The sequence below is a fragment of the Desarmillaria tabescens genome (genome assembly GCF_030435595.1).
Source record: "Desarmillaria tabescens strain CCBAS 213 chromosome Unknown EV420scaffold_1, whole genome shotgun sequence".
Lineage (NCBI taxonomy): Eukaryota > Fungi > Basidiomycota > Agaricomycetes > Agaricales > Physalacriaceae > Desarmillaria > Desarmillaria tabescens.
In genome coordinates this window covers 3119459-3147410 of record NW_026848300.1, presented here as the reverse complement: position 1 = coordinate 3147410, position 27952 = coordinate 3119459, and the positions used below count along the sequence as shown (strand labels likewise).

Here is a 27952-nt window from a genome sequence, read left to right as displayed (position 1 = left end):
CTCACGCGTTCAACGTGTTCCGATCAATTTCCAAGTTCCATTCACTTGTCGCGTTCCTCACGACGTTCGGATCTCTCGACCGTCCGTGTGGGACACCTTTTCTGCTGCTTAACTGCGCTACCTTCTATGCATACAAGCGTGTTCTCGGGGCTTGTTGATCATAAAATACAATCGATAACATGATGGCGACGGCCCGATTTTTACTTTGGGCCGGTTCGATGGAAGTGGTTCTGGTGCAAAGATACGAATCCCACCGCGCTATTCAGCTGACCGTAGAAGGCTCTAAGGCGAACAAAATAGTCCCGCGGACCCTCTTAATTTAATTACATCGCCTACAGATCCGAACAGATCCTTTGACCCGCATGTCGGTGGGCATGAGACCATGAGTGGTGTTCTGGGGCTTTGAGAGTGGCATGCAGTTAATGATGATATAGGTACATAGATAGGTACCCACGGGTGCCTGTACTGATAACTGAATTAGCCTGGCCGTCTTGTGTTTTTCACGAGCATGAACTGTTCTTATCTTCGAATGGATTTAATCTCGAGAGCGATGGGAAAAATACGGTGATTATACAATTTAGCCTTGTTCATGAATTGCGCTGATATAATAGTACAAGTACCCTCTCGAAGCAAGATATGAATAGAAACAAGAATTATGACAGGATCATTTAAGACAGTAACCATCGCTGCATCGCTGTCAGAATACTGTGACTCCGCCGTTAGGCTGAATTTGACCCCCGACATCAGTGAGCAGTGCTTGTAGTATGTAGGCCAGACGACATGCAGATTGGAGGTCGGTTCCATAGATCTGCCTGTCTTTGCACTGCTGCCTCGGTGTGCTGTAAGGACGAAACAAACAAGGCCCAGATGCAACAGCATTCCGTGCTGTTTCGGGCCAAAGCACAGCCCGACGCCAAGACAAACTGCCTGACAGTCTACAGAAAGAAGTCGCATCTCGTAAAACATCGAAATTGGTCGCAGAAGCTTACTGTCGACGTTGACAACCGCCAAAGGCGATATACACGTGTAGTCGTGGGGACGATAGTAGCTCCGGTTTTCCTCTGCGACCGTTGAGCTGCTACGAAACCAGAATCGCTCCCACCACCGCGACCTGAGCTAACGCCCCAACCCTGATCATGGGCTGCACCCGCTACTGATTCCAGACCCAGATCCCGACCCCGTGTATTTGAACCTGAGTCTGATCCGTTGGCGCTCCATGAACCAGAACGTGGACGAGAGGTTGCGCCGCCGCCGGAGGGCTCGACACGCGGTAGGAGGTTGAAGCACGTTACAATTCAACAGATAGACTAGACGAGCCTCGCCGGATCATGAGTATTGAGTATTGAGTAGCCTGAACTTGGAGTTGGAAACACGAGTTTCAAAGACAAGATGATTATCTGGTATGCATGCTTTGCCTTAGTCATATACCGAGCCGTCAAGCTAGAGAGAACGTGCAGCTTAACAAGATAAAATTGAACAACACATAACATACCGAAAGAAGATGGATACGTTCTCCCGTGAGACATGGTACCAAACAGTCAACATAGCAACCTTGTAGTCGCTTTAGGAGAGGGAGTCCTAGAGAAGTGGGGAAAGAGGCCTGCATGGAGATTGCCGATATCAACGGTCGGTAATGATCCCCGGGATCTTCGAATCTACTACGCTTGTTACCATTAAGAGAATTACTCCAGTAACTTTCCTGGTGTGGCCTGGCATACAGATGAAACGATTGGGGAGAGCTGGGGCCTAGTGTTAGATCTTCCTATCCTGGTAGCCTGATTGAACAAACTTGAGCTACAGATGCGGAGCTCTGATAATCTCCGAGACAATCGATCGATCCGTGGATCCTGGAATTCTTTACGTCTGCTTAGTAGCATTTGAGCACGACCATTGGGCTAATGAGTGCTGCACCTGTGACGATTTCCTCTGATGAAGAAGCTGAGGGACAGCGTCGGAAGAAGCGTACAGCAGATGACCATGGTGCTATGTAAACAAGACACTGGCCGCAGTTCATCACATTAATTCGAAGGTGAGAGTTCGAACATAGAGCGGCGGTTGTTTGGTTCGACTGGCGACCAAGGCGATGCCAAATCAAAGCACCGCCACGTTTAGGCTTTTTCTCGGAGTTTTGCCAGAGTTCCTTCGACTCGTACCCCTTGCACTCTTTCATTGCGAACCCCGTGGGGAACGAACGGTGTGTGTGTAAATCCGTTCTCACAGCAATTGAACAAAATCAACCTTCGCTGTCTTTTGTTCCATCTCTAGCCTGCGAAGAGTTGACAAGCCACAACAAAAGTCAAAGGATCCGGCTACTTCGGAGGGTAGGTCGTAGCGGCCCCGGCTGTGGTCTTGAGTTTAGAAGGATTGTTTCTTTTTCTTGCTCCGTATCGGAGCGCCCTCCGGGTTCGGGCTGACGCCCGTTACGCTGCCGTACTATGAACGTACTGACAATGGGAACAACACGTTGACAGCACGACCAGCTGTTTGATTACTTGGGGCAGTGACACAGGATGCCCCCCAATTCTCAGGCAGTGGTAGCGGTATTATTACTCTCGCTCAAAGGTAAGTAGCGAAATGTACATTGACCAACTACGGCTTTTTTGAACCCGTAAAAATGCCGGTGACCTTCGAAGCGCGTCTCTTCTGGGTCCGCGGACGGCAATGCATTGCACACTGCCGAGGCTTGTATAGAATACGTGCCTACGCGTCGGCCTTTGTCAACGGTGAATTATCTCGATCTGGTCCTTCGGCGTCTGTTAAGTACTAGATGCTTGCAAGCTATAATTAAGGGGGGACCATTAAACAGCTGTCTCTACAGCTGCCGAAGCACTCCCAGCACACGGTAGTTTGGCCCGATGCCATACTCAACAATATTGAAGATGGTTGCACGTCTCAGTGAGTCTCGTACGTCTCGTAGTCTTGTACTGATTCGGTCTTGTACTTCAATGACCTACCTTATAAATTGAGGGATTATTCAGATTGCAACGTATATCATCTACGGGTTCTCTGTGTGATTATCAGCAGTACGAGTTCAAAACACCGACCATACGTACATTCTATGCTCTTCTAGTGTTGACGGCAAGTTGCGGCTTTACGGTCCGACCAAATTTGCCGGCGGCTTTCGCCTGCCAAACAACTTTCCCTTGTTCTCGACTACGACTGTCCAACTAAATAACCCGCTGTTGCTTCTACGCCGTCTTTGCCCTGGGATGCCACCACACATTATTTCCTCTACGCACCTGTCTTGCTTCCGTGCTATTTCGCAATGTTCATTCCAATTTAAAGTTTGCCTTCCTTCACGGCAGGCCCAATGAAATTAGGCAAGATAAACAAATGATAGATGGAAATAGCGAATCAGAATCACGACGATAGCTACAAGGGCCCCCGGCCTTCTACCAGCCAGGCAAGTTAGTCTTATCTCTGATCCTTCGAGTCTAACATGAGCGAAAGTTTTCGGATCGGGGTCGACGTCGGTGGAACGAACACGGACGGTGTTATTCTCGACCCATTGGCTAACTCTACTTCCAATCGAGGAATTCTAGCTTGGTATGCTTGGCTTAGGCTGTGTTCTCCCATGCTGACCGTTGTTTCTCAGGACTAAACGCCCTACTACCCCCAATCCCAGCGAAGGTATTGAGAATGTTATCACGACTCTATTGCGCGATGCGAAAGTGGACGTGAGCAGTGTGGCTAGTGTCACTATTGGTACAACGGTACGTAGATCTACTCCTCTACTTCGGGGTATCTAATCACCGACATTGTAGCACTTCATCAATGCCGTAGTGGAGAAAGATCAAAACCGCTTGAAACCTGTGGCTGTCATCCGTCTGTGCGGTCCATTCTCACGAGATGTGCCGCCGGGCATAGATTGGCCGCCAGATCTACGGGATATAATCTGCGCGTATTGCGGCTTCGTTGATGGTGGACTGGAACTTGATGGTCAGCTCATCAGGAGTATCAATGAGGTCCAGATTGCCGAAGAATGCAAAAAGATCAAGCAAAAGGGCATCAGGTCGATCGTCATTAACGGAATCTTCTCACCGTTGGATGTGATTGAGAAGCAGGAAGAGGTAGTTGGAGAATGGGTGAAGAAATATTATCCGGAAGCGGATGTCGTGTTGTCTAAAGAAGGTTTGTTTGATTGTCGGATTGCTGCGGAAAAGCAGGATTTGAACACCTTGTTTGTAGTAGCCAACCTTGGGTATGTGGAACGCGAGAACGCGGCCATCCTGAACGCTTCCATCCTGTCTTTTGCACGAAAGACAATCTTGTCGTTCCAGAAAGCGATTCACAGACTTAACCTCGCATGCCCTGTTTTCATCACTCAGAATGACGGTACAATTCTGACCGCACCCCTCGCAGCCATGTTACCCATCCGTACCTTCTCCAGCGGTCCTACGAACTCAATGTGTGGCGCTGCTTTCCTTGTTCAGGGGCGTCATCACAAGGAAAGTATGCTGGTTGTTGATATTGGGGGTACGACTACCGATTGTGGTATGCTTCTTCCGAGTGGACTTCCCCGGCAAGCGGCTTCAGTGACAGAGGTGTCTGGGGTGAGACTCAACTTTTCTTGTCCTGACGTGAAGAGGTACGTTATTTTATGTGTTACTGCTATACCACTGAATGAGAATTTGTAGTATCGGTCTGGGTGGTGGCTCTATCGTCCGCAAGTCAACCCCCATCTTCCCCGTTGACTATTGGCCCCGACTCTGTTGGTCATCGTATCCAACAGGAAGCTCTCGTCTTTGATGGCAAGGTCCATACGGCGACGGATTATGCCGTCACTTCACAGAACCTTACCTCGATTGGGGATGCCGCTCTGTCTCTCAGCATCCTTAATGAAGATTTGGTTAAAGAGTATGAAGTGGTTGTTAAGAGTATGCTGGAACGAGTTATTGACACGATGAAGACGAACGCTGAAGATATTCCGGTGCTTCTGGTTGGTGGAGGTGCCGTTCTGGCTCCCGATAAACTTGATGGTGCGAGTACTGTGGAGAAACCAGAGTATGCTGGTGTAGCCAATGCCATTGGTGCAGGTGAGCCATCTGTTGATTTGAGCATAGCATGGAATTTACATGTCTTGCTTTTTAGCTATTGCGAGGGTTTCTGGAATTGTTGACACCATGGTAAGCACTGCAGAAAAGTCAAACCACGCTGCAATGCAGGAGGTATCCAAAGCTGCTATTGAGAAAGCTGTTGGAAGTGGCGCTCTTCGAGAAACAGTCAGTATCGCTGAAATGGATGATATTCCACTCCCGGTAAGCTTTTCCACGTCTGTTAGGTGGAATTGTATCATTAATGCGTTCTGTTAGTACATAGCAAATAAATCGCGAATTATTGTCAAAGCCATCGGCGACTTCGACTTTTCTGTTACTTCTAAAAGCACGTCTCTTTCTCCGCTGGACGGTGATGACGCCGACGAAGACGCCATTGCGGACAAGAAGCCTCTTCAAGGTGGTTCCATCATTCAAGCCATGACGGCAGCCGAGATAATAGCATACAGGCCAACGGTGAACTCTTCGAGAGAGTGGATTATCAGCGAAATTGATCTGGAGTGGATAATGATTGGATGTTACATCCTGGGTACTGGTGGTGGTGGGACACCATATCCTCAATTTATCAAGTGTCGGGAACTGCTGAGGAAGGGTGCCATGATGAAGGTCATCTCGCCTGATGACTTGCTGGATGATGCGGTGGTTGCTACTGGAGGGGGAAAGGGTAGCCCGGCTGTTGGCATTGAGAAGTTATCTGGGGATGAGTGTGTTTGTTCTGAATTTCCAGTGTTTTCCTCACTAATTATTGGGATAGAATGATGCAATCTCAGAGGGTTTTGTATGCTCAAGTTGGATATCAGCCCACTGCTACCATTGCGCTAGAAATCGGGGGTGGGAATGGATTACAGGGTATGGGCCTTGTGCATCACGTCAATGAGATCCTTCATTGTTATTCTGCAGGTCTGTTTTTAGGAGCCTCTTGCAATATGAATCTCCCCACAGTTGACGGTGACTGGATGGGTCGTGCTTATCCAGTTGGGTGGCAGATTACGCCTGTTGTTTGGGGAGGCGACAAACCGCAATTCATCCCGCAAGTAATCTGTGATGGCAACGGAAACACCATGGTATTGATAAGCATCCCTTGCGTCTTTCTACGTCGTTTAATACTATTTGTTAGATTTTCCTCGAGGGTACAACAGAAAAACTGGTAGAACGCGCTTTTCGTGCAGCCCTGTCTGAGATGGGCAGCCACGTCGCTTGTGCTAGAGGGCCTATTACTGGGGCAAAGACCAAAGCTTACGCTGTCCAACACACGATCTCTCTCTCATGGCGAATTGGACGTGCAGTCGCTCTCTGTCGAGCCAAAAACGAGATCGACTACGTGTCCGAAGCCATCATCTCTGAAGCTGGAGGGCCTGAGTCCGCCAAAATACTTTTCAAAGGCAAGATCGTCCAAATCGAACGTCGCACCGTCATCGGGCACCTGTTTGGAGAGATCACCATCAAAGCTGCGGACGTCAGCGGGAGCAGGAATATGGGAGAAGAGTTTAGTGGGAGTATGAAGATCCCGTTCAAGAATGAGAACCTCGTTGCGAAGACTGTGACGGAGGATGGGACGGAGGAGATCGTTGCATCTGTACCGGATTTGATATGTGTGTGCGATGCGGCGAATGGTGGAGCGATTGGTACGCCAGAGTACAAGTATGGGCTGTTGGTTGTGGTTATTGGGATACAGGCGTCGGATAAATGGACTGCGATACCGAGGGGTATAGAGATTGGGGGGCCGAGAGCCTTTGGGATTGACATCGACTATAAGCCGCTTGGGAAGTTTAATCTACCGGTAAGTGTTATTGATGAATATGTTAAACATTAGAAGGATATGTTTAGTAGAAAATACTACCAAATGACTACAGATGTATTTTCGTAGATCAGCGTGAATGATTGTATGTAAAAGTGTGTAAAGAGTGGAAGTCGCAACGGTCTTCATTGTGGATATCTTTTACAGATACGCTGCTGAAGCGGATGTAGAAGCTTGCCAAAGAGTCTGAGGATCATTGAGGAACTCGGAAAGAGTCAAATTTCGCGAAATATTGCGGCCTTAGTAAAATTTATCTGCTTCAATGCGGTTGGCAAGGTGATGAGGTAGTAATGGAAGGTAAACGGAGACAACAAATTCCCGTACATCATGTTCGCTGCCACCGCCGGTGACCACCGGCGTCTTCTAGGTCGGACCGGAACTCCGGTGGACCTTCAACGCAACACACGTCAATAGGGCGGCGCTGTCGACTTGCACCCCAACTCCTTCACGGCGTTCGGGATGGCTCCATTTTCCGACCCCAGGACTGTCATCACAGGCATAAAGGAAAAGGTTGAGTCCCTTACGGTCCAAGGCGTGTATTCCAACGATATTTTTGTGTGGATCGTCTGACTTACCCCTGGCTAGGTGACAGGCTATACGTGGGCACGGCATTGGGAAACTTGTTGGTATATGGCATCGATGAACTCGCTGGTGAGAGGGACTTGGAAATCAGACTTTCGGATAGTATTGGACTCAATGGCTGGAACAGAAAATGACAGCGAAATTGCATCCTTGGTTGAAGTGAAGAAGAATCTGACACGAAGAGCCATTGAACAAATGGGGTTCATTCGGGACATCAACTCGTTGGTCGTATTGTCGGGTACGCGTCCCGAAGTTTATTGTCGTTTCTGGCTAAGCATTGAGTAGAAATGACGACAACACTCTTTCCTTTGCCCACTCTCGCTCCGTCGACAGTTCTTACTCAGGCAAAGGCGGCCTTTTCGTTTGTTATCCACAGTTTTACGCAGCATTTCGATGCAGAAGGAAAGCCAAGCGAGCCGAATGTAAAGACTATTCCGACATTGATCACGTACCTCGTAGTGGGCTGCCGACGTAAGGTAGTCATTTACACATGGAAAGATGGTGAAGCACAAGAGGTCAAGGTGCAGAACAAGCGCTTTTGGTCGAATTATACGTTGACTGTGTATTTTAGGAAGCACCGTTAGCACATTCACCTAGAGCGATGTCATTCATGACCAACGAAGGCATTTGCTTTGCATATTCCCCAACAGAATATGCCGTCTTCAACATGTCCTCTATGACAGCTGTCGATGTCACGATGCCAATAACTACATCCACCACGGTGTCTGGTATGGGTGCTTTTTCTGGTCTCACGGGGTATATGACCCTTGGTCTTGGAGCCAAGGCGAAACCATCGCTCGCACAAGTTGATGAAGACAATACTCTTATCCTTAAAGACAGTATGTCTTCACCTCATAGTTCCTTAATGATACTAATGTGGGGCTCTTTTAGACGAAGGTTACTTCATCGGACACGATGGCAGAACCTCAAAGACAGGTTCCATTGAGTGGCCAGCGCCACCAGAAGAAATAGGCATGTCATTTCATAATTTAGGCGTTTTCCGCGTATTCATTGTTATGTACGCGCAGCATTTGTCAAACCTTACATATTTTCTGTACTTCCGGCAGGGACAGTTCCAGGTCTTGAGCCTACGTCTGACCAGCATCAAAATCCAAGTTTTTATCCGACGACTGTACTCCAGATCCGATCGGCATTGACCTTACGTCCGACACAGACCATTTCTTATCCGTTTGTCCCTCCTGTAACCCCCACCGGCCCCACGCCACAGAATGCGTCGGTTCGCTTGCTTACTGCCAGCCCCGCGTCAAAATCCCCGTTGTATCTTGTTACGACACCTACGGACCGGACCGCAGCTGCAGCCGAGGGCAGTGCAATATGGCAGTTCTGCATGAAGTCTTGGTCTGAGCAGATCGATGAACTAATTCTGGGTTGTCAATATGCTGATGCACTGACTCTTGTCGACACGATTGACGCAAAAATACTTTCCGACAAGGTATGCAAAACATTGACAGTCGATTGATTCATTTTTCATGTCCATTGCAGGATGCGAGGAAGACGAGAATACGTGCTCTCCACGCTGTTTCCCTGTTCCGGACGTCAAAATTCGATACAGCTATCGACACCTTCACCGAACTAAATATTAATCCTGCGAAGATTGTCGCACTTTACCCTGATGCTGTGGCGGGACGATTGTCCGTAGTGCCGGACCGGTGGATACCTTTGTTTGGCGGACCGGCACCTCCCGATGATGTGCCTTCAACGCCTTCAAGCGACAGTTCAAAAAATGCTAGCCAGGACAATGTTCCCATCGATGCGGTCGAACAGCTGGCTGCCTTCCCCTCAACTGGGAGTATCAGAGGCAGATTCAAGACTGGACTCAGCGCTTTGATAACCCCAACACAGCCCAAAGATGATGATTCGGCATCCATACGTAGTAAAACAAAACGCACTGTTCCAGGTAGGACTCTCGACTTCAATTCTATCAAATTCTCACGCTCGCCGAAGATGATTTTAAGCGGTCGGTTGAGACTTTGGTCAGGTACCTGTCGGATCGTAGGCCCAAAGTCGATGCTGCACTGGCAGCCATGGGTATAACGCCTGCGAACCAATCTCACAAGACACCGTCTCTCAATGAGACCTCAGTTGAGGACCTGTTCGCTCTGCCTAATGCACCTTTGTCAGCACTGACACCTGAGCAATTGCTTCGCTTCGCCCAAATCGTGTACACTGCACTTTTTAAGTCGTATTTGATCATTCGCCCTGGTTTGCTGGGTCCCTTGTGTCGAGTACCTAATTGGTGTGAAGTCTCCGAAGTTGAGGAGGAACTTCGGGCCCATCGTGTGAGTATCCTACATTCAGTGCGGAAATAATGCGTCATTTATTTTCCCTTCACCAGAAATTTGGAGAGCTTATCGATCTATATAAGGGGAAGAAAATGCATGATAAGGCACTGGAACTTTTAAAACAGTATGTGGATACCAGCTTTATCCCACAGATTGTATATTTACTAAAGTTTCATTCCTTTAGGCTCAGCGAAGAAGAAGAGGATATGCTGGACAGATTGCAACCATCTATATTCTATCTCCAGAGGCTTGGGCCGGAGTATCTGGAGCTGATTTTCAAGGCTTCACGTTGGATATTCGACGCCAACCGGGATATGGCATTTGAGGTGGGGCCTGTCGTCTTGTTTTACTTTCATACATTCTAATTTAAGCAGATCTTTACCTCCGAGGATGTCGAGCTCCCTCGACCAGAGGTGGCCGACTATTTGGAAGGAATCGATCCATCTCTTTGTGCGAAATATCTGGAATACCTAATCGACGAGAGAAAGGAGGAGTCTATGGATTTCCATGATCGTTTGGCAGAACTATATCTATCTATGACGCTCATTGCCAGAAAGCGGGGTGACAGTGGCAAGTGGTATTTGACCGGGAAATTCTATTACAGCTATTCATATCAACTTTCCAGACCTGCACAAGGAAATGCACGGAAAGCTCTTACGGTTCATTGATTCGACGAACCATTACAACGTCGACCACATGTACGGAGTATTGTCGTCAGAAGGTACGGTTGAACTCCAATTCTCTCGTCGTCTAGTCAATCATACTCTGGGCCAGATCTTTTCGAAGCCCGCGCAATACTGCTTGGCCGATTGGGACGGCACGACCAGGCCCTCGAGCTCTACGCTTATAGGTTACATGATCACATGAAGGCAGAGGAGTGAGTTCCTTAATGATGTCTTTGTTTCATAACGGCTGATTGATTATTTGTAGGTACTGCAAACGGTATTATCAGCCAGAAGGTGAAACGAGCAACATTTATCTGACCTTGTTGCGTATATACCTCCGACCCACGGTTAAGGATACGCACGACTATCTGCATCCTGCACTGGACCTGATTAGTCGACACAGCCCTCGACTTGATGCCGTCGAGACGCTCAAGCTTCTCCCTCCACTTGTCACCGCTGAAGATATCCGCACCTTCCTAGTCGATGCACTGCGAGCTCCAATTTTTGATAACCGCGTTGTGCGCGGTATCAGCAAATCCCGTAATGACCAACTATCGCGTAAGTTGATGATCCTGCAAACCAAGCGCGTCAAGGTTACGGATAGCCGCATGTATGTCTTCCTTATTTGTGGCTCAAATGTCAGTCTTAGATGCTTATCCTTTGCAGATGTCCACAATGTCATAAGCGGCTGGGTAATAGCGTCATCGCTGTGCATTCGCCCAGGTATTTCGAGAATTTCGGTTCCCCTCTTTTTGCGCTAACATGAAAGTTTCTTTAGAGGTGAGGTTACGCACTATCAGTGCCGTGAAGCATTCTCCCGTCGTTTGAATGAGACGAGGCGGTAGCTTGTTGAACATCCATTTCATTCACACGGGACTGACATGTATGAACAATCCGGATGCTATTCATTTGTACAACAGTGCTATATACCAATACAACTACTAGATTACATTTCATCTACTTTTGTAACTCTACTATAAATACAGTACTTTTTTTTACACGTGTAACGGTACACTTGCATGTTATTGAAGTTAGAGGTATGCCCTCCTTTTTACACCACGCACAGCTTCTTTGACAATACGAAGCCAGCTGACGATTGTGTCAAGATCGTCTAGTGCGCCACCGATTCCTGCTTCTATCTTTCGTAAAAGCAGACGACGAATAGCACGTGTCTCTTCATCGTCATTCTCGACCATGGTTTCCGCCACAGAAAGGGTGGAAGATGATGCATGTGACGCCAATGACAATAAGGACGCGTTGCTGACGCGTGTTGAGGGAAGCTGAGAATATCCTGGCGAAACTTTAACGCCGCCTTCGTTTTCTTCTAGGGCTTGTCGGTAATCCGAGATCATAGCCCTTCTTTTCTATTAAGGGTTCAGTCACAACGAAGAAAAAAAAAAGATAGAATGAAGGGACTGACTTTGACTGCCCTGCAGATGATCCTTTCCGCGCGAGTAATCGATTGGTTCGTTTTTAGTATGATGTGCTGAGCCTACGAGGTAAACTTTGAGTTTTGCGGCTACAAGATTGACTAGGCGGGACTTACACATACGATGGCCTCCGCGATACCGTTCAGATCGCGCTGTGCGGCAGTCAGGACGACCGATGATGTCCGTAAAGCGTTATCGATGGCCATGCCACGGGGCATGGGGCCCTTGCCGGAATCTACCTGCACGTCTTCGGATACCCCCGATTGAATATCCGTGCTGGAAGACCAATCCGATACCACTCGCTTGAACCAGGCTTTCCACTTGGAGGCCGTTCGAGACCTTTCCTCGTCGCTCGGAGGGTCCCTCTTCTTTTTGGAAGGAGACACGTCAAGCGGAGGTATATCCGAGGGAGTAGGCGGCCTGCTACTCTTAGTAGGCGTCGAGGGCTCAGAATCTGTCCATGATAACGACACCGCGACAGCCGTCTTCTGGGAATCTTCCGATTCCCTCTTATCCTTCCTGCTGGGATTAATAGGCTCAATCCCGCGCTCCTGGATCTGCTTTTCTGCATCTCGAGTCACTACGTCAAGGAGCTTCGAAAGTCCACCCGCTGCAGAAGACAGTTCGATAAGTTCGTCAGAGGCTTCCCCGGCGCGTGCGCGAAAATTCTGCATGAGAGAGGCGGAAAGTCGGGTGAGGTCAGAGAGGAGGCGGTCGAGGTAGTCGAGGTAGGAAGGGTGCATGTCGTGCCGAGAGGTGAGGGATGTAAGGCGGAGGTTGTTAATGAGCTGATGCGCCGCGGTGGGCATGTCGAAGTCAAGAGAAGTTAAGCGGTCCTGAGCGTACATAGCTCGCAGGTCGGAGAAGGACGAGAAGGAAGGGATGGAAGACGTAAGTGGACGAATCGTGCGCATTGATAGGGACGAAGCGGAACGTAGGCTTTCCGCATCTTCTCCAAACGCTACTCGAAATTCTGGTTTTGCCACTTCAAGGGCTGTGAGTCTGGAAGGGTAGGCGTTAGTGGCGAGTATGGCGGCGGAAATAATGACGAGACCCACCCTCGAGAATTTCGTAGTTCACGGACGGCGCCAGTTTGGTCATAATCCAAGAGAATCATCAATAGATTGATACAGCAGCCATGCTCGGCAGCAATATGAATACATGTCTCGTCCTCCTTGGTTCTGGCTGCCAAGGGAGCTTTAAAATCCCAGATGAGACGTGAAACAAAATGGACCAATGAAGAAACACGGTCGTCGTCCTGGAAAACATATGCAGAGCTAGCAAGACAGTGCAGCGGAGTGAAATGCTCATGTCTGGTGAATAAAGAAACGTCGGCTCCTGCGTAGTAGAGTGCATCTAGAATTTCCAATGAAGGACTCCGGACGGCGGCGCAATGATGGATGGGGCTCCAGCCCTTGGGATCAGGGGCATTGACGAGAAGATGCGACGAGTGAGAACTTGTACAGGAAAACAGTGGAGTCAATAACGAATGTAAAACTGCCAAATCAGAGGATGTGACGGAGCGAATGATTGCACGAGTTAATTTTGATGTGAACGAGGGAGAAATGGTAGCGGGAATTGAAGGATCAGATCCATCTTGCCCACATGAAAGTTCGAAGATACAAGTTGAATTCAACAATAACCTGCTTCCGGAAGCGGACTATAACAAGATGTTCAATTGTTGCGGCGATAGTGGAGAGAGAGCAATTTACCTTGGCTTCACGCCAACGATGCCGGCGCAGAATCTCTTCGCAGAGATAGAGTACCCGCGGATGTGCCATAGCGAATTGCACGGACGTGCGATGATTCCGATCCCTGAAATCTGGCCGGGCACCATGATGTAACTAAAAACAGCAAGGTCACAGCCGGGGTGCTTTTTTACACCAGGTGGGAACTTACTAAGAGTTGGACGACGCGTAAATTACCATCTCGGGCGGCATCTGCCAAAAGGCCCTGTCAGGACGCGAAAAAGATGAAAACGACGCGTTCGTACACATGAGCGACGTGGCTCCATGGGTGTCCATGCCGTCGACGGAAACGGTGTGGAGGCTGCCCTCCAAAAGGAGACGGACGACGTCGTACATGTTCAGCCATGCTGCCATACCGATGGGAGTAACGCCCTTGAAAGCCTCTTGTGGAGCATTGAGAGTGTACAGGGAAATCTCGGGACGCTCGAGAAGAATCCTGATGACATCCAGGCGGCCGGCAGTCATCAGGGTTTCGTGTGGGACATCCATGTTATCCCAGCTGATGATTGATCTCAGCACAGTTGGACGTGTAACTTCAAAACAGTACTCACTGTTCCCCCGCTACAGCACACATTATCACGGTCCTCTTAAGCGAGTCAAGGGCATTCACGTTGGCACCATCTTCGAGAGCGCGACGGACACCCTCTGCGTCGCCTACCAGTGCAGCCCGATGCAAACCAGAGTTTTCAAAAGAATGTTGAGCCATCGACCAGGAAGATTGAAAGAAAGAAAGAGGAGTGTGTGGGGGAGAAAGCCAAAAAGAAAAAGAAGGATAGAGCCGCGCGCGAAGGGGAGAAACCAAGTCAAAGCTGTTTTTTTGTAGATTTTCTTAAAAAAGTGCGTGGTGCGCGAAGGGACGATCGAGAGAAGCACGAGTTCGTTATATAGCAAGAACGAGGCAAGGCATCAGAATCTTCCCTTCAGGACGGGCTCATTTTGGGCAAGTTATGCGCACATAATATGTCCAGATACAAATTGTTCACACGAGGCAAGTCCCGGCTCAAGGTCCCCGGACGACATGCGTTTTAGGCCCTCTGTTTTAATTTTTGCAGCTGACGTACGGACCGGCGAATTTTGAGGGTTGGCGTGCCTGTTTTGGTAATGTGAAGGGTTACCCACTTGGAACTGTTCTACGCCGTAATAACCATGAGAGTTGCTTTCCGGAAAATGTGTGCGGGTATTTAGAGACTAACCGGATGTAATCATCCCTCTTCAGGGAGGAGGCTTCCCGTCGGACCCGACGTCGAGCAGGCAGATATTTCACCCGACGCTGCCGGCTGCGCCTGTGGGGACTGCAGGAAGAGGAAGAATATTAGGCGTCAGGAAGAGGAAGAGGTCCAATAATCTTCCTCGTACCCACAAATATCTTCTTCGAACTTAACAGCACATGCAGCAAGCAATTCATTCAACAGAGAAATTCCTTCCATCGGAAGTTTAGTACCAGATATTCAAATATTCATACGTATAGTGATGAGATGCGGTTGTAAATATACAATGACGGTTCATAGAGGATGTGCAGGATCGTGATATATAATTGTGATTGTTTAAGAGTAGATGAAAACGAGAAAGCACGGTGAAAACGCGACAGATAGAACACAATGAAGGGAAATTACGGAGGCCGAGGATCTCATGTGAGGTTGATGAACATCCCGGAGCGCTTGTTGGCAGACTCAGTTTAGACAAATGCTTCCCTGCCTAATGTTCCCTGCGATCACGGAGTTTCAGTGATACAGCAGATGAAATCCAGGATAAAGACACGAACCTTCACAGCTTCAAAATTCGCAATAGCAGCCTCCAAATTCCAATTGTTTCTTGACAGGCAGTCGTATCCAAACGGCACAGTCATTCCGGTTCGCTGGCAGATTTGGAGGACAACAGATCGTGCGGGCTCCTCCTACAATATTCATGAGTGTTGCTTTAAAAATGAGGGTAATGGAGACGTACAATCTGCTGCAGAAGCTGTTCCTGACTAGGTTGCTGTTGTGGGGTCGATTCGGCAGGTCCTGACAGATCCTGCGCCTTCTTCGGCATTCGTTTCTGAGCTTGTACGAGCATGGGACCTGGCTTCCATGCTTCTGGACTTGAGTAGCCACGTATTGTCCACTGATCTGACACTATAACAACATCCCAACCGTTCATCTGCGCCCTGACCAACACTTCCGTTAGATATGATATAGCAAGCCTGCGATGGGTACTTACCTGGACCTCGCCGCAGCCGGCGATAGTATGAAAGTTCTATCGAAAGACCTCAATCCTTCTGCTGGCACTACAAAACACGTATTAGAGATCAGGACTCCCTTGTAAAGTTGTTTAAATGGCGACTTACTTTCTGCGAACTGTCCGTGAATCATGACCATCAAGGCAACATCGGTTCCGTGAGGTACGATGATCCCGTCCACACAAAAGTTCTCTCCTGGGCCTGCTATGTCGTGATGTGTTTCTGGGAGTGACAGCAGTGCCTTGATTGTCGCCTCGGCCCCAACATTGAGTCTTGTGTCCTGCTTATCCGCCCACGACCGCATTCTGGACAGATTTCTAGAACCACCATCTTTAACATCCAACCACTTACTCCAATCAAGTTTCTTTTGATTGGGTAGTTTACTGTGAAGACCTTGAAGTCGAGCACGCTCTGGTATGACAGTGTTGACACAATAGGAAAAAGTGCAGGCTGGATCATAGACGTCCAACAGCGACGCGCGATTCTTGTCGAAGGTGTCGAGGTAACGGAAGAGGAAAGAGTTCACGAGATCTGGACTTGCCCCATTAATCATGGAAGGACCCATGTCGAAGGGGAAAGAAGTGGCGGATGGCTTAGGAACAGGAGTCGAGGACGATGACGCTTGAGGAATGTCGAATGCTATTCGAACAATGGGCTCTTGGTCGAGTAATGTAATCGCAGGGAAGCGTCGGGTAACCTCGCTACAACAACCTTGAGAAACCGGAATCCTAGATAAGAAAAACTCTCACACCTCTTATACAACTCTGCGCGACCTTTCTCATACTCGCTCACTTGTAATGGATTGCCAGACAGCATGAGCTCTTGCAGCCGTAGCATTTGCTCTTTTCCAGCTCTGCCGACGATGACGTCAAGGTCCTTGTATGTTCTGATGCTGTTGTTCTGCAGTGACAGTGCCTCGAGCCCTCCCAGATAATGAGAGAGAAGGCTGAGGTGTATGCCGGAAAGACGATTGCGACTGAGATCAAGTTTCATTACCTAGCCGCGAGGTAAGACTTGGACATTTAATGTAAAATGGATAACGCACCGGGGGCTGGAGCTGTTTTGCGAGCTTGAAGATGACGCCCGCCTCTTTAGCGGACCCGCCGTGACCTGGGGGTGTCAAGTTGTGTCTCTTGACAACTTCGTCTTCGATCATGTTCTAGAACGGACAAGTAAGATAAGTGGCACCAAGCAAAAAAAGAATGAAGCATACTGAAAGGTCGAGCAATTGTAAAGCGGGATTGTAACGTTTCGTAACGAACTCTTTCCACGGTTCTATTGCGCTCCTTCGACTACTGGACACCAGCCCCGGACCTGCAGCAGCAGCACCACGGCGCCGATCGCCGGTCCTCCTCAACGATGCGCCACGGATGGACAAAGCTGCTGGTGTCAAGGGCAATGATGATGATGATGATGATGGTGCCATGCGCGTAGCCAAAGAAGACTGCGAGCGAGCGTAAGTTGCAAGATTACAAAGTCCAGCGACGGAAATGAAAGCGTCATCCCTGCGCTGCTGAAAAGATGAGTAGAGTGACAATTACCGTTCGTGAAGGACCCAAATGTGCTTCTATGGCACGCGTTCTGTGCGAGCGAATCTTGGAGGAACCCTTTCGACCTCCTGGTTTGTCTGTAACATCCCGCATCGTGGCGTCTCTGTCGATAAGTCCTGCTTTTCGGAGCGTATTCGACGCGAGAGTTCCAGGTGCGGGAGTTGGACTTGAGAACATGTTATTTGTGGGGATTTTCGGACCTCCGATATTACAGAAATTGAGGGAGAGGGGGGCACCGAAGAATATGTGATGGTGGTCAAGTGCAGAGTCAAAGTCGACTCGCATCCGCGACAAGTGGCAGTGCGCCACAATATTCCCACAATATTTTCTGGATTATTTCCAAAATAGGGAGCTTTATGAGGAAATTATGAGAAGCGGCCGGTCTTTTCTCCCGTCTTAGGAACGAAACGGCCATTCGCCTGCTACCCACCTCGTGACACTCTCTTCCGGTTACCGTCCTAGCACAAAAAAGGACTGTATGGCCTCAGAGCATCTCTCTTATCCAGCTCTAGAGGCGTCCTCGTCAACTTCTACAACAACACCGGCAAAGGAAAGGATCATTAAGGATAGGATCTACGTTGGAAACTTGCACCCATCTATCGACGAGTGAGCCGGTCCGTCAGCTTGAAGTAGCGCTGGCACTGATGCTGCGTAGATACTCGCTACTCCAAGCCTTCTCAAAATTTGGCAAAATCTCTAAATTGGACTTTCTCTTCCATAAGGCTGGTCCCCACAAGGGCAAACCTCGAGGCTATGCATTCATCGAGTACGAAAATGCCAACGTGAGTGACTTGCTATCATTAAGATTCCTTGTTTCTGACCCGGGTCTTTTTCTCTTTCATGCTTTTTCCATCAACTATCACTACCATCTTCGTATCAAAAGACCCGGGGGTAGCTGCACAAGATGGAAGACTAACGATTTTACACATCCAGGATGCTGCTAAGGCTCTCGCATCAGCGCATGACAAACCTCTTCGCGGTCGCACGCTTGTCGTGACATATGCTCATCAGGCGCCGCTAGATCAAGCTGGTGGGAGCAGTGGAGTGGGGGCGAAGCGGAAGTCGATGATGGAGAGTGGACGCCCCACGACGTTGAGCATGATCAAAGGACGGCATAGGGACAAGTACGTCTTCTATTCCATTGCATGTCTCTCGTCGGACAGCACTTATTTACGTTCATAGGACGCAAGACAAGATTGCTATGATGGAAGCGAAGCTTCGTCAAATGGAAGGCGTCGAACATACTACACAGCACCATCCCTCGCTGCCTGCGAAACCCCCTGCTCTGATAAATTCATTGCCCACGAAGCCGGAGGAAAGCGTCTTGCAGGCAGTGCCTATGTCTGACGCGAAGATGAAAGTCATAGAAATCCCAGTGACAGCGAAGCTTCCAGAAAGACCGAAGCCCATGGGCAAACAGGTGGAAGTTAAAAAGCGAACGTCTTTGGCCGGGGTGAAGATTGTGAAACCGCAGCGGAAGGACGGATGAAAGATCATCTTATAGGTTGTCGCGATGTATTTTAAGTTGGATATCTTCTAATCAGTTTGCCGACCATTCAGACATACAACCTTTCCCGCCCTAGTGTTTTAGAAGAATAAGTAGAAATTGGAGGCAGGTATATCGTGCGTTGAAGGCCAGAGCTGCAAGGCAGTATTACGTAGGGAATGGCCAGCAACAATGATGATATCCTATGGGTGTCGGTTTCCTCATCTTCGTGCGCACACTAGTGTCTTCTTCGTCATAAACTCAAACAAGCCGCCAAAATTAGACCTGCGAGAGTGTGTGCTCCACAAATTTCCAGGACATGTGTGAAGCAATGAGTCTTCTTCGTACGAAACGGTAAGCACGCAGGCAAAGGTACTGTCGGGCACTGAGAAACAGGTTCAAGGCAAGTTCAAAGCATGGTAGATAGAGCTGGACATGCCACGCCACAACAAGGAAAACAAGTTCTAAGTGTTTTTTCATACTTAGCAAGCAAAGAAGGATCTGACAAAACCTCTACGCTTTCATGCCTGCTAACTGTCTAGCCATGATGTCGACAAGCCTCGTGTCTGCCGACTCAGCCGCCTCTTTCTGCGCTTTCCGAGTCCAGGAACGGTCCGGCACAAACGTCTGAAGGACTATAACTGCTCTCGTCATGATTTAATTCTGTGGCATATGGTTCTGGAACAGAGGACGGTTCCTCGGCGGCTTGGCCCGCAACCTCGCCTCTCGGTGGTTGAAATTGATCTGCGAGATGAGAAACCAGAAGAGAGGCGTGCCCATCCAATACGACGAACTTGAAGTCCGGTTGTTTCGGTAAAGCAAACGATACATTTCCCTATAGATTAGTATTAAAAATATGGATCTTCGTCGTGATGGTGGCTACTTGCAAGATATATGACTTGTCGTAGCAGGTATTAACAAGTGGCCGGAGTAGCAACGACCAGAAAAGAGTGGTTGGACGTGATATGTCGTTCGTTGACAGAGTCTCAGAAATAGCGCGGAGTGTTGCGACAGTTGAAAGTATCAAGTCCAATACTGACAAGACCTGAGAGTTTCCATTGTTGCAAACTATTCTGGCGAATTCTTGAACACTGCGGCAGATTCTTCGAGCAGATCAAAGGACATTGGTGAAGGCAGCGCATGTTCTGCCGGCAAGCTCCAAAGGGATCTTGGGATCCAGAAGACACGACAAGGGAATTGTTTCTAGTGGCCAGTATGACGCGTCTGATATAGGAACCTAGTCTGAGTCGGGCATTCTAGTGGTAGTAAGATCTGTCTGCTCACGTGCGTGAAGGCATCACTGGTCAAAGTTTAAGTTGTTCCTTGGTTGTTGCTCTCGACCTCCACAGCTGCAATTCATAGGCTCATATCGCTAATGGCAGTCAGCCTCCACAAAGCTAGTTCAGACATCCTATTTCTTTTCAGTCAACGCAAGTTGATTCGGGTGCTGTTCTCAGCCCCGTCCTAAAAGGACTCGGATTTGTGCGAAATACATTTTATGTTCAATAATTTGCAACAGGTTCGACGTACGTTCAAAGCATGGATAGAACTGGGTATATTATAGCAAGGAAAGCAAGTACTAAGCAAACTTCACAGCAACTAAAGAAGAATCTCGAGCTCACGATGCCTCTAAACTTTCATCTCAGCGAACTGTTCAGCCACAATGTCTGCATCCTTGTCAGGTTCGCCTCTCGCTAGCTTTTTGTCTGCTAGCTCCTTCTTAGCTGCCTCTTTCTGCGCTTTCCGAGTCCAGGAGCGATCAGGCAGGAATGTGCCATTAGCGTTCGCTGAAATCCTATCTTGATGCTTCTGAAGCTGCTCATCGCTCCACCGACGTAATCGAAGCAGGAATGTCATGAAATGGTACGCTTGAATTGGGGAAGAGATGTCAAAGAGCCGGATATTCCGGTCCATGATGAAGACGCGCTAGAGTGGTCGTCAGTTCAATGCCGCCATGTTGGATGCAGAGAAAACGTACATCCAATCTTCTCGAGTACCAGCAACAAAGAAGCGCACCCAATGTGCCATTAGTGGCCAAACCAAACACAGGGTACCTGGTTATACCGAGGCTCTTGAGATGCATCACTGCGCTGACAAGATACATCTTGCACTGATTCACGGCCTTTCCATCCTCCTCGTCAGGCTTCTTGTACTCGCCGACAAGGACAGAAATGAGATGTTTTCCGAGAAGGTTCTCGACGATCTTCTCGAGGTCAGCCTGGGTAAGCTTGAAAGTTTTTGTCTCTGAGGCATTGGTGAAGAATGGGCTCTTCATCCGCCGCTTCTCCTCTTCGGTAGGAGTGGAGTGGATGATTTTCTCCTCAATCTTTGGCTGGCTTGGGTGATCGTCCGATGATGGTGGTTTGAGATTATCCCAGCCACGCACCAGAGGCTCTGGTCGGCTGCGTTTCGGGGTGGAGGGTGGGATGGAGAGTGGGAACGCCAGAAAAGAATCACATTTAGCATTATCAGGCTCTTCCTGGGCACGTTTCTTGATCACCTCAGCAGCATTACCAGGATCCTGCATCAACGCCACTACTTCTACCACGTGCTTAGATGCATCGTCCAGAGTCTCGTAGGCTTGCTTCCAAACAAGGTCCCGAGGTCCGTACTGAGATTGAACAGCGCTGTAGGTTTTCGTGCAAAGTCGCACCGCAGCTTCTGCTCGCTCTTCAGTCCTCAACCAAGCATTATTAATGTCTGACACTAAGTCAAGGATGGTGTTTCTCGGAAGTGACAACAGTCTTTCCAACCTGAAAAGCAGTAAACAGACCGAACAAAGTATAATGAACATGCACGTACAGGAGCCGCTGTGAGACAACCTCGCCTGAAACAACAAAAGAGATGTAGAGAAGGAAATCCCAGCAATGTCTGGCTTCGGCCTCATTAGGTTTGTAGGAAAGGCCTTTGGCGAAGCTTCCCATAGAGACACATAAAAGGAAAGAGAGCGAAGAGGAGACGATTTTCATTAGGGAAGGATCAAGTGTGGCATATTTATCTGATTTCAACTTGAACGAAGGAAAGGAATCAGCCACTAACGGAGGATCGGGAGATGTCCCACTCACATTCATTTTCTCCACCTGGTGCATGAGTAGATCGAGAGAATGTTGTACGGCGACATCGACAGATGGTAGAGTATCCTAGGATCATCATATCGTAATTGGCTCTTCCAGGATGCGGGAGTACTAATGCTCACCCATAATGGTTTCTGATATCCAGTCAGTTCGTCGTAGATTTTGGCCATGGCGGTGACCTCTTCATCCTGGGCGGCATCGATGGCGATTTTCTCATCATACGAAAGCGCAGGTCCATCTTCCTTCACCAAAAATTCTCTCGGATCCATCGCGTCAGCTTCAATAAGAGGTAGGCGCGCGACGCTAAATGCGTTCCGGTCGGACAGAAAACTTCCGATGCTCAAAGGATCACTGCTCGTTATTCCAGCTTCAGGCACTTTTGCCATCCTTTATAAACAATGTCAAGTTACGGTGGAACAAAGGCAACGTGGAAAGGGAACAGACGTTGATGCGGACTTGGAGCGAGTGGATGCTCTGATGAGAATAGCTAAGCGGATGTCATGAAGCAATGTCATAGTTTACTCACGAACTCATGGTTGAAGTTTCGCTGCGTAAAATTCAGTGATACTACTCAACAAGACTGAGCTTGAACGTACTGGGATTTATGCCGTTGCTTTGTATTGACGGGGGGCTTGAGGCTACCTTGCGATGTCGATTTGGCTGAGGCAGATCGTTTACTGGACTTGGAGGGCAGCGACATTTTTGTAATTTCAGCGGTGGCGGGAGGATCGATGTGTGCAGACGCCCTGTACAAGAAGGGCACTGAGTTTTTAAGTCCAGCATCTATCGATTAAAACATACGAGTCACCCTGGGATGAAGGAACACCGCGTAACCAAATGTGGATCCTTCTTTCTCTTCGTTCTTCCGGTCCCGATCGATCTTCATCCAATGGAATCGAGTCGGATCGCCATAAAATGGGCTTGAAAGTCGGGTTGGATGATTTTGAGGCAATCCTTTCGACATGTGTACGAAGGTTGAGGATGAATTGCGCCAGTTGAATAGTTGAAACTGGGTCAGTCAGATCGTAGATTCCTAACGAAGAGTCTGGAGAGCGCTCGTCGGAGTATGCAATCCTGACTCCGGGCTGCGGAGATACCACTAAGGAAACATCCAGTAACAAGAAGCAGCAACTCACCAGAGCGTGATCTGACTCAGTGGATCCGTCAACCCAGCCTATCACCACTCGGCCAATGCATCCTGTTTCTGACAAGATGATCCCTACTACGGGCTCAGATATTCCCCACGTATATCGCTGATAGACTGTGCTCTTGACCAGCGGAATAATGTTCTCTCTATCGGTAATGCAGAGAAATGGGAGAGCAACGGAATCAGATTGTCGCCAATGAGAAAGCACATGAGCCTCTAACGGAATATTCGACGACGGCGCTGAGGTCAGCTCTGTCGAAATATCCGTGCTCTCATAGGCAAGATCTTCATCAGAATGGTCAGATAATGGCTCCTCTTCGTCTGAAGGACTATAACTGCTCTCGTCATGACTCGGATTTGATTCTGCGACATATGGTTCTGGAATAGAGGACGGTTCCTCGGTGGTTGGGCCCACATCCTCGCCCCTCGGTGGTTGAAAATTATCTGCAAGATGAGAAACCAGAAGAGAGGCGTGTCCATCCAATACGACGCACTTGGATTCCGGTTGTTTCGGTAAAGCAAACGATACATTTTCCCTGTAGATTAGTATTAAAAGTATGGCTCTTCGTCGTGACAGTGGCTACTTGCAAGATGTAAGATTTGTCATAACAGGTAATAACAAGAGACCGGAGTAGTAACGACCAGAAAAGAGTGGTTGGACGTTGGATGTCGTTCGTTGACATCTCAGAAATTGCGCGGAGTGCTGCGACAGTTGAAAGTATCAAGTCCAATACTGACAAGACCTGCGAGCTGCAATTAGTGTCACCGAATAATCCTGGTGAGCTCTTGAATAGTGTGGCAAATTCTTTAAGCAGCGCAGAAGACCTTAGTGAAGTCAAGGTGAATGTTCCGTTGGCAAGCTCCAAAGGGATCTTGGGACCCAGAAGACAAGACAAGGAAGTTACTTCTAGCGGCCATCCTGATGCGTCAGATATAGGAACCCAGTCTGAGTCGGACATTCGAGAAATAGTGGCGGTAAGTAATAAAGGTACAAAATTTGATAAATTCCTATTTTTAGGTCTACTCACGTGCGCCGCGACGAACGCGACTTTTTGTTCAGTCAAACTTGTTGCTCTCGACCTCCACAGCTACAATTTTTAGGCTCATATCTTCGCTCGAATGGCTGACAACGTCTACGAAGCTTGCGCAGATGTTCTATCTCTCTTCCAATCAATGCAAGATGACTTGGCCGCCATCCTCGACCCCGAAACAGGATTTGCGCCTCAGCTAAGAGCAATCTGTCGGAATCTGTAATCATCATTTCTTCAAGTCCGTTTTCTGTTTAAAAATTAACCAAAAACTACAGAATAGCGGAGTACGAGGAGCAGACTCCCGAGCCCTCAGCTGGCAGTACAGTGGACTTCTTGCGGTTAGAGGAGAATACGTGGGGATTGCTGCAAGCTGTCATGCCGTACGCCTATTCCCTATAAATTTTACTCTCAATCTGATTGATCACAGCGCCCGAAAGACAGAATATCCCCCATTTGACTCTGCACGCGATTTGCTGCGCGAAAATCCCTACACGCCGACGTCGACGGTCGCACAGGCTATCATGAACGCTTCACCACTCCTTTCTGAACTAATTGTCATACGCGAATGGCTACAAGAGACTGCGCCGGCACCACAACATCCTGAAGCCACTACCGGGTACTGGACATTCACGAAGCACAATGTGGTTCAAGCCACTCGAACTGCTGCCGGGGGTAGAAGCGGTCTTGTTAAGGAGATGGATCCAGATGCTGTCAATCGAGGAGACGGAAGAGCTTTGGCCTCGGATGATGCGGTGAGTTATGTTTGGTCTTGATTCATGGACACGGACTGATGTCAAGCAGAACTTTGAAAAAAATCTCACTCAAACGCTGTACTCATTTGTTCGAGCAGGGCGGTTGGAAGAGGCCATTGAGTTGTGTCGAAAAGCGCACCAACCGTGGAGAGCGGCTAGTATACGTGGCTCGCGACTGTTTCAGTGGCGTCTACTATGTAAGAGTTCACTTCGTCCGGAGAGCCCTTGGTCGTAACCTTCTCTTTTCTCAGCGCATGAAACAGCTGGTGATGAGTCTGATGACGATGACCCTGATATGTGGGTAGGAAATCGCAATCGCAGGTTGTGGAAAACGACATGTACAAGAGCTGCCCTCAACACCAACTTGCCGGAACACGAAAGGGTACTCTATGCCGCTCTTGCGCCTTCGCCACAGACGTTCAGTGTACTGAAATCAGCGTGTCGCACATGGGAGGATTATCTATGGGCGCATGTCAGTATTATGTGTGAGGAGAAGGAGTCGATGGAGATGAACAAAATCGGTGGATGTTTTTGGGAGGGTGGGAAGGCTGCGGTAGAGAAAGGTGTTACATGGATTGCCGAAGACAAGCAGGAAGAGGAGGAGGAGGAGTGGCAGAAGGAGGTTTTTCAGGTGCTGGAAGGTCTGCGAACTGTTCCTGTGGAAGATGGGTAAGGAATTCTTTTATATTTTATCGCCCGTGTCTTGATCTGGTCGGCTTTGTTAGACCCAATGCGGACCATCCCTTACATTTCTCCCAGCTGCACATAATACTTGATCGGACTAGCGTGCTTTTGACTACTTTCTCTGATGGTCTAACACAAGGCTTGTACCAGAGATCGTCTTTGGAGTGAGTATTCTTGTTATTTGTCATTCACGTATCCTTAATTTTTGGAAAAGATATGCACCAATGTGCCGATTTTTCGCTCATCTCTGTCTCTTCTTGCAAATGATCGAAATTGCTGTCCCGCCTGCTGCTGTACAGACAATTTTGGAGGCATACCTCCAGGTTCTTGAGGTTTGTCTGTCTTGCGTACTAGTTACTCCGAAGTTGACTGTGTCTAGGCTGCCGGCCAAAGAGATCTCATCGCGATGTACGCGGGTGCTTTGGGAGAGAACGCTATCAACAGATATGCAGTCTTCCTCGTCTCACTGGAGCTGACTGCAGATCCTGCTGAGAGACGGCAAGCCTTGGCACGGGCCCGGGAACACGGACTCGATGTGGATCGAGTAGCGGTTGCTACCGCTGAGCAGACTATCGTCAAGGCCTTCGATGTTCGTAGACTTATACTCATCAGCGATTTTTTGCTAATGAGATAACGTGCAGCTTCTACCTCCTCTAAAGGGATCACTACCTTCGCTCGCTACTTTGCAGACATCGCCCACTGATGCGGAGCTGCTATTGCTGAGGTCGATTGAGTGGACAACGTTCATGGAATCGACATATGATACAGCTCTGGAGCAAGCGAACGTGATCCTACGTTATTTCTTGGGTGTGTCCATCTTGTTGTCGGCGTTTACAGGACTGAATCTTTTTATGTGTAGCGTCCGGAAGAGTACAAGTTGCACAACAGCTCCTTGGGATGTTGCCCTTGGATTTGGCATCAATCAATGAACCGGAGGAGCAAGCCACGGAGTACATGTACTACCGGCAGTTCTTTGTGATATGGGAGGCGCTGGAGAGGGTAGTCGAGATCCAAGCTATGGAGGTGTTGCAAATGAGTAAGGAGACGAGAAATGATTGGCTGGAGGATTACAAGGTATGATTTTAGTCGGCTCGGGGCGAAAAACTCATTGGTTTGGTTTCCAGTCGTCGATCAACCAAGCAAAGTTTCTCATTGTGAAGCTATTAACTTCCGAATGGCTTGTGTCAGAAACCGATCCGTCGAACGCAGACCAACGGACGAAGGATCTCGTACGGATTCGCCAGATATATATTCCTGAGCTGATCATACGACTGCATTATCTGTTATTCAATTCACGGCAGTTTTTCCCTGAGTATGTGGCCTTTCCCTTCCCATTTCGCCTGCTGATCATTTTTCTCTTTTTAGGAATATGAAACAAACGCTGGAGCTCGTCAACATTGTTGCTGATTCACGATACAAGCTGTACAGTGACTTCGCTAATGACGATGGGCGGCGGTTGGGCGACTATTTGGCCGCGGTACGGCAAGGTGTACTGGGTGGACTAGAGGGTGGGGGTTCGGATCCATTTATGGTATTGACGATCTGACAGTTCGGCTCTTATACACCTTCTATGATCCAATGCAGATTCTGTGGCTGACAGTCCACCGCCGCTCTTTCCGAAGAATGAGGAAACGTAACTGTCTTGAGAAATCGTCTGGACAGGTGCTATACCGGTCTCCCCCGATATCTATTCAAATCCTTCCTTTTTTCAGTTTCTTTATGGATTTTCGGACATGAAACACTCAGTGTAATGGGTGGAAAACCAATCCCGCCTTCTTGCTTGCAACGGCTAGTGTGATCAGACGATCGGTCACCAGTCTACCGAAGACCCACATGTGCTAGGCTCTCTTTGAAGAACTAGGGAGAGGACATGTATCGACGGTACACGAGACAACCAGCCAAAAAGAAGTTCTCACTTTGTTGTACGATCAGCTTCATCGATGCGTCTGGGTTGCTTCCAGCTTGCCTGTGCTCAATCCCGAAGTTCTCAATTCGTTCTTTGTACTCTTCGTAGATCACCATCGTAACCGGGTGATTCTCCATTGCCAGCCTCAGCTCGAAGGCAATGTACGGCTGGACATCACCTCGACTCACTATCGTAAAACACAAAGTGTAGACTAGGTCGCGCGTTTACAATCCCTCTTTCCAGTTGTAACTCGATGGGAATCTCGGTCGCCTTGGCCACAACTACCGTGCGCGCAGGCCACGAGAAGATCTTGATCATACTGGGCTTGCTAGGGGAATGCAGGTGCTCAATCCGCGTAGCAACGAGGGTATTAATGCGTCTTATCACTTCATGAAATCCAGTGGTTTTGAACAGGAACTTGATCGGACCAGCCGTTGGCGCAGACCTCGAGAGTCAAGCCAAAGAGCTGGACAGGGACTATGTGGCATTTTTTATCCGGCGATAGCGGATATCACTACTTGCGA

At 48.7% G+C, this 27952-nt stretch overlaps 7 protein-coding genes across 7 annotated transcripts; 4 read left to right on the top strand and 3 right to left on the bottom strand.

Moving 5' to 3' along the window:
• Window positions 1–3439: 3439 nt before the first annotated feature.
• On the top strand, window positions 3440–6867 carry EV420DRAFT_1616471 (uncharacterized protein; the record flags this gene model as incomplete). The annotated part of the gene is made up of 10 exons (XM_060475123.1): window positions 3440–3546; window positions 3596–3713; window positions 3765–4131; window positions 4189–4588; window positions 4672–5036; window positions 5092–5258; window positions 5313–5758; window positions 5809–5903; window positions 5955–6118; window positions 6184–6867. 10 exons carry the CDS (start codon window positions 3440–3442, stop codon window positions 6865–6867), a joined length of 2913 nt encoding a protein of 970 aa, XP_060339924.1.
• Window positions 6868–7240: 373 nt separating this feature from the next.
• EV420DRAFT_91024 (uncharacterized protein) lies at window positions 7241–11340 on the top strand. The gene is made up of 17 exons (XM_060483957.1): window positions 7241–7384; window positions 7438–7503; window positions 7562–7672; window positions 7720–7955; window positions 8006–8273; window positions 8326–8406; window positions 8463–8887; window positions 8938–9352; window positions 9400–9734; window positions 9791–9861; window positions 9922–10063; window positions 10112–10307; window positions 10363–10458; window positions 10512–10614; window positions 10668–11012; window positions 11069–11125; window positions 11181–11340. Exons 1-17 carry the CDS (start codon window positions 7312–7314, stop codon window positions 11245–11247), a joined length of 3087 nt encoding a protein of 1028 aa, XP_060339923.1. The 5' UTR covers window positions 7241–7311; the 3' UTR covers window positions 11248–11340.
• A 93-nt stretch (window positions 11341–11433) lies between these two features.
• Window positions 11434–14286, bottom strand: EV420DRAFT_1257562 (ankyrin repeat-containing domain protein; the record flags this gene model as incomplete). Its single annotated transcript, XM_060466841.1, has 8 exons — window positions 11434–11766; window positions 11823–11894; window positions 11949–12834; window positions 12891–13492; window positions 13545–13676; window positions 13732–13772; window positions 13826–14079; window positions 14132–14286. The coding sequence occupies 8 exons, from the start codon at window positions 14284–14286 to the stop codon at window positions 11434–11436; spliced, it is 2475 nt and encodes an 824-aa protein (XP_060339922.1).
• A 680-nt stretch (window positions 14287–14966) lies between these two features.
• Window positions 14967–17609, bottom strand: EV420DRAFT_1498509 (uncharacterized protein). The gene is made up of 9 exons (XM_060470966.1): window positions 17340–17609; window positions 17012–17242; window positions 16844–16957; window positions 16550–16794; window positions 15907–16499; window positions 15780–15846; window positions 15525–15726; window positions 15343–15474; window positions 14967–15285 (listed from the first exon to the last, which is right to left on the bottom strand). The coding sequence occupies exons 1-9, from the start codon at window positions 17523–17525 to the stop codon at window positions 15256–15258; spliced, it is 1800 nt and encodes a 599-aa protein (XP_060339921.1). The 5' UTR covers window positions 17526–17609; the 3' UTR covers window positions 14967–15255.
• Window positions 17610–17773: 164 nt separating this feature from the next.
• On the top strand, window positions 17774–19126 carry EV420DRAFT_1498502 (uncharacterized protein). The gene is made up of 4 exons (XM_060470965.1): window positions 17774–17954; window positions 18004–18130; window positions 18282–18472; window positions 18531–19126. The coding sequence occupies exons 1-4, from the start codon at window positions 17827–17829 to the stop codon at window positions 18835–18837; spliced, it is 753 nt and encodes a 250-aa protein (XP_060339920.1). The 5' UTR covers window positions 17774–17826; the 3' UTR covers window positions 18838–19126.
• Window positions 19127–20022: 896 nt separating this feature from the next.
• On the bottom strand, window positions 20023–24039 carry EV420DRAFT_1498497 (uncharacterized protein). Its single transcript, XM_060470964.1, has 12 exons — window positions 23644–24039; window positions 23045–23591; window positions 22710–22993; window positions 22505–22654; window positions 22435–22455; window positions 22353–22382; window positions 22031–22295; window positions 21900–21974; window positions 21637–21842; window positions 20813–21587; window positions 20119–20760; window positions 20023–20058 (listed from the first exon to the last, which is right to left on the bottom strand). The coding sequence occupies exons 1-11, from the start codon at window positions 24012–24014 to the stop codon at window positions 20464–20466; spliced, it is 3021 nt and encodes a 1006-aa protein (XP_060339919.1). The 5' UTR covers window positions 24015–24039; the 3' UTR covers window positions 20023–20058; window positions 20119–20463.
• Window positions 24040–24114: 75 nt separating this feature from the next.
• EV420DRAFT_90605 (nuclear pore protein 84/107) lies at window positions 24115–27224 on the top strand. Its single transcript, XM_060483947.1, has 12 exons — window positions 24115–24305; window positions 24362–24466; window positions 24514–24838; window positions 24888–25035; window positions 25090–25507; window positions 25564–25686; window positions 25737–25854; window positions 25902–26111; window positions 26164–26329; window positions 26382–26596; window positions 26647–26834; window positions 26888–27224. The coding sequence occupies exons 1-12, from the start codon at window positions 24175–24177 to the stop codon at window positions 27066–27068; spliced, it is 2328 nt and encodes a 775-aa protein (XP_060339918.1). The 5' UTR covers window positions 24115–24174; the 3' UTR covers window positions 27069–27224.
• Window positions 27225–27952: the final 728 nt, after the last annotated feature.